General features: G+C 57.7%; 1 protein-coding gene across 1 annotated transcript; it reads left to right on the forward strand.

Moving 5' to 3' along the window:
- The first annotated feature begins 369 nt into the window (after positions 1–369).
- LOC144168324 (uncharacterized) lies at positions 370–1,959 on the forward strand. Its single transcript, XM_077697331.1, has 4 exons — positions 370–468; positions 512–1,576; positions 1,709–1,877; positions 1,937–1,959. The coding sequence occupies exons 1-4, from the start codon at positions 370–372 to the stop codon at positions 1,957–1,959; spliced, it is 1,356 nt and encodes a 451-aa protein (XP_077553457.1).
- The last annotated feature ends 3,540 nt before the right edge of the window (positions 1,960–5,499 follow it).

Below are 5,499 nucleotides of genomic sequence, written 5' to 3' on the forward strand. Positions count from 1 at the left end.
GAGGATACCACTCGAACCGGTCGAGGACCCACAAGACGACGACCCTTCCGCAAACGAAGGCGCAAACGTCGAGGCAATGCACGATGACATGGAAGCCGAGAACGAGCCCGTCAAGAGGCGGCGCGCGCTCCAGTCGAAGGCGCGAGACGACGCACGGCAACAGTACGTAACGAGGGAAGAGCTCCAAAGCTACCAAGACGCCACCAATAGACAGTTTGAGACGCTCAACACCCGGCTATCGGCAGTGGAAGCGGCCCAGGCGGAGATGCTGTCGAGCTTCAAAGCCCGGTCCGACAAGATAGAGAACATGTTAGCGGCCCTGTGCAAGAAACTCACGTCGCGATCGCGCTCAACAACACCGTCCCAGTAATGACGACAACGACGACGCAACCGAAACAACACGACCTCCTCGTATGGCAGTGGAACATCAACGGCCTGCGAGGGAGGACGGCGACGCTCGCGCACTACGTAACGCAAGCGGAACGCCGACCGGACGTGATCTTGCTGCAAGAGACTCACAAGCGAACACGCCCCGACACTGCCGGGGTACCGCACCTACGCCCTAGCACACCCCAAGGGCCCGGAACGCGGAGCCCGAGTGAGCGGCGGGGTCTGCACGTTCATCAAGAAAGGCATAACGAGCTTGGAGCATACGCTCGCGCACACCGCGAACGTCGAGCACCTAACCGTGGAGCTGGTGGTAGGCCGCGGCATCAAGAAGGAGCATGTCTACGTCACCAACGCATACGCGAAACCCCGGCACGCGCAACAACGATACGGAACAATCGTGGGGAAGCTCAAGCGGCTCGCCGAAGACCACACGACGCTGCTCTGCGGTGACTTTAACGCACCGCACACGGAATGGGGCTACGGCCACGACACGGCAAAAAGAAAGAGTCTGCTGACGGAAATGCAGGCGGCCGGCTACCACCTCGTCAACGATGTTTCGATCCCGGCCAGACACGCCCCGACGTCGGTGCACCGGGACACCAACCCGGACCTCGCCTTCAGTAACAACGCGAAGGTGAAGTGGAAAAACCCCACCGAGACGCTCGGCAGCGACCACTGTCTCCTCGAGCTAACCGTTCCGTTAAAAGACATGGCGAGCCCCAAACGCACACACAAGCACACAGACTGGAACGCATTCCGGACCAACCTCGCGAACGTACCCAACATCATAGACGACATAGAGAGGTGGACGGAGGCGATCCGCCGGGAAGCAAAGAGGGCCGCCACCGAGCTCGAAGCCGAGGACGAAGTCAACGAGATAGACAGCCGGCTCGCGCACCTCATCGAGGCGCGCAACTCGTTGAAACGCCGACGGCGAACTCAGAAGCGTAACCGAACGCTTCGCAAGCGCGTGGCGCTCCTTAACAAGGAAATCGAAAAGCACTGCGCAGCGCTCAACCGCCAACGTTGGCACGCCGTATGCCAAGAGGCCGACGGACAATTACACAAGAGTAGGACTTGGAAGCTGCTGCGCCACCTCCTCGACGAGAGTAAGACCAAAGGGGAGCATCAGCACGTGCTGGCCCGCACCCTCCTCAAGGCTCGCAGGGAGCTAGGGGACGACGAAGTGCGGCGCAGACTGGACGCTAAGTACCTGCCGGCCACGCCGCCGACTCCGCTACCGGACTACGAGGGCGAGCCCAACGAGGCGCTCGACGCCGACGTCGAAGAGTGGGAGGTGCGTGCGGTCCTGCAAAAGCTCAACGGCAAGTCGGTGGCCGGCCCGGACGGCGTGTCCAACAAGGAACTACGAAACCTGAGCGACGAGGCCATCACCGCGCTCACGACGTTCCACAACGCGTGCTGGCGGAGCGGCACCCTACCCCCCAAGAGGAAGGAGGCTCGCACGGCGCTAATACCCAAGCCGGGCAAGCCGCCAGACATCGAGAACCTGCGTCCCATCTCGCTCACGTCGTGCTTGGGCAAGGTGCTGGAGCATGTACTACTTAACCGATGGCAAAGGTATCTCGAGGACGGCGAGCACTATCCCAACACGATGCTCGGCTTCCGTGCGGGCCTCCGCACGCAAGACGCCATGCTGCTTCTCAAGCACGATATTATTGATAATAAGAGATCCGTCGACAACGCCGCCGTCCTGGGCCTGGACCTAAAAGGCGCCTTCGACAATGTTCGCCACGACGCCATACTACGGCAGGTGTCCCCCCTCAACATGGGAAGAAGGACGTTTGCCTACATCAGAGACTTCCTCACGGCACGCACAACGACCATCGTGGCCGGAGACTTAGAACTACCAACGAAAACGTTGGGCAGCGTGGGCACGCCGCAAGGAGCGGTGATCTCTCCGACGCTGTTCAACCTGGTGATGATCGGGGTTGCGGAACGCCTCGGCACCGCCGCCAACGTAAACCACACAATCTACGCCGACGACATCACCATCTGGGTGCCGGGCGGCCGCGACGGAGAGATCGAAGACTCGCTCCAGTGCGCGGTGAAAGCGGTCGAAGACCAGCTCAAGGGAACGAGGCTGCAATGCTCCCCCACCAAGTCGGAACTACTAATCCTGAAGGCCCCGCGGAGCCGCACGAACGGGAAGGCGGCAAACATCCAAGTGCGCACGGGCGACGGCTCGGCCATACCCGAGGTATAGACCATCAGAGTCCTCGGACTACACATCCACGAACACCGACGCAACGCTCACACCGTCAAGCTACTGCAAATCAAAGCAAGCCGAGCACTCGGCCTCATCAAGAAGATTGCCAACAGGCACGCCGGCATAAAGGAACGCAGCACGCTCAGGCTGGTACAGTCGTTCGTCATAAGCCACCTGGCGTACGTGGCCGCCTTTCACAACTGGACCACGGCCGAACGCAATAAGCTCGACGCTCTCATACGCCGGGCATACAAAGCTGCGCTGGGCTTATACACCCACACAAATACACAGAACATGCTCGACTTAGGCTTGCACAACACGCTGAGCGAGATCATAGAGGAGCAAGAAACGGCGCAGATAGCCAGACTGGAAACCACGCGCATGGGCAGGGCCATCCTTGTGGCGGTAGGACACGAAACGAGGCTGCGGGAGAGCAAGAGACGGCTGCCGCTGGCGCGCGAGGCCCGCGACAGCATCCGCGTCGCACCGATCCCACGGCACATGGATCCAACAGAGAACCATGAGCGTCGCCTGGCCAGGGCTCGCCCCCTGGCAGAGACGTACGACGACGACGCCGGCGCCATGTACGTCGACGTGGCCCGATACCCCGACAACCGCCGACGTGCCTACACGGCGGCGGTCGTGCAAGCAACCACCGGCGGAGTCGTCGCGGCGTGCAGCGTGCGTGTCGAGACGGCCACGGAGGCGGAGGAAACGGCCATAGCACTGGCGGCAACCGCCAGAGGATGCGCGACGGTGCTAAGTGACTCGAGGGAGGCAATCGCCAATTTCGCAAGGAACCAAGTGTGTGCGAACGCAGTGAGGGTATGCGGAGCCCTGGACTCGCGGACGCCGTTAACCTTACGATGGTTCCCGGCCCACATGGGCAGCGTGGGACCCGTTCGCAACCGCAACGAGGATGCGGACAGGGCGGCGAGGGCGCTAACCGGACGCCCCGTCGGCCCCCGCGCCGCGTCACCTCGTGCGGCCAAGGAAAACAACGACGCCAGAGACAACGACAACGACAACGCAGAAGACGAGGGGGTGGAAGAACAGGAGCCCGCCCCGATTACAACGTATGGAGGGGTCCTGGAATGGCACAGGGAGCAAGGTAAACGCTACCCTGCGCCGCACCCGGACCTCACCCGGCAGGAGGCGGCGCTCCTCCGACAACTCCAAGTGGGAGCGACGTGGACCCCGGTGTGGGCCATGCATGTCACGCCCGAACGATTCATCACGGACCAGTGCGCGGTGTGCGGGGCCGCGAGGCGACCATAACCCACATAATGTGGGAGTGCAATGACGCGGAAGCGGAAACGACCATACTACCGCCCCATCTCGCGCGTGCGGTGCGCGAGACTGACAAGGACGCACAGAAAGCCGCCGCGCAGTTTGCGCTGGCGGCGATCACACGCCAGCAGTCGCGGCCGGCACCCCCCTCCTAGCGAGGGAGTGAGAGCCACCGTTGTCCCCCCTTTACGTTTAGTGTCTCTCACTTTCTTTTTTTGAGGTTTTATGCAAGGATCTTATTAGAATATTTCAAGAAAAGTTTTTAATGCTTGTGTTTATGGTAGATCTCATTCTTTTGGGTTGTCTATCGGTTTTTATCGAAATATTGTAAAGAACGTGAACTTAGGTTTCTCCATCATAAAACGCAACAAAGTTATAGCTGCTGCGGCCCATTTCCAGAAAGCCTCTTCCAGAAATATCAAGACGCGTTGAGCTGCGGTTCTTAGAATAATTGCAGCGCAAATGGGATTGCTATGTCGCACGCGTGATTGATGTTACGTATTTTCTCGGTCCGAATTACGTATTCACACTGAGAATAAACAAAACATCTGTGGGTAAATAAACGACGTAGCTGGTGATGTTGTGTTGCTCGAAACATTATCCTTTTGCCCTTTACTCCTTTGTTAAAAATGCAGAACGCGGGCACTCGCGAAATGCTACTTCCGAGAAAGCTGTGTGCTTACACCTGAGCAGCCGCGCAAAACGTGTATCGTCTCTTAAGAAGGACGAAAAATCCGGGAGCAACATTTTTTTTATGTTAGGCGGGCGTTTATAGAAGTGCTACCTTGAGAACAATTTGTTGTTTTTGTTGCTTAAGGCACCTGGCACGTTCTCATCAGGAAAATAACCCCAGGGGAGTGAACCGTATCTGAAACGTGTTGTAACCTAGTTTTCGTTGTTTGTAATGCTGCTTGCTGCGTTTGTATTGCTTTGTTAGCTGCTTTTCGCCAATATAGCTAATAATAGTCGTCTGTAGGTTGTCATGTGAAACTGAAGCTTTTGAAGGTAGCCATCGCGACAAGCGCGCACTAAGAAGCCATGGATGCACGTCTGAAAAAGTATCATTGCGTTTGGGATCACAACTTCAATTGTTTTTGAAGGCCTCGCAATCAAAAAACCACGGGCCATCTCCAGTAACGCGAAACCTAAAGGAGGGGCGAAGCATGCCGTGTATAAGTGTATTTTTAGCGCCTTGGCGTTTTTGCCAACGGAGACAAAACCATTGGGGGGTAGATGTATACAACTTTGCTGTAAAAGTCCCTTGTCTTTGAAGTCCGCAGCGTTCCAGCGCGAAGCGTAAACGAGTGCCCCGGTGTTTTTTAGCACTCGTAACGAAGCGCTCCAGCGTGAGGCGTAAACGAGTGTCCCAGTTTTCTTTTAGTACGCATTACTTTCAAGCCCGACGCGTGAACGAGTTTCTCGAGGTTTTAGTACCGTGACTACATGAGGCGACGATTACGGTGACGACAGGAGACGCCAAGAGCCCCAGCCCCTTAAGAGGCTTCGCCCCTAAAAAGTTCACAACTTCTACATTTCCCCGCAGCCGCTGTTCAGACGAGGGAGACCAGTGACAGCATTAAACAGATAAC

This window comes from Haemaphysalis longicornis, unplaced genomic scaffold (genome assembly GCF_048455015.1).
Source record: "Haemaphysalis longicornis isolate Haplotype H1 unplaced genomic scaffold, Haemaphysalis longicornis Haplotype H1 scaffold_2, whole genome shotgun sequence".
Classification (NCBI taxonomy): domain Eukaryota; kingdom Metazoa; phylum Arthropoda; class Arachnida; order Ixodida; family Ixodidae; genus Haemaphysalis; species Haemaphysalis longicornis.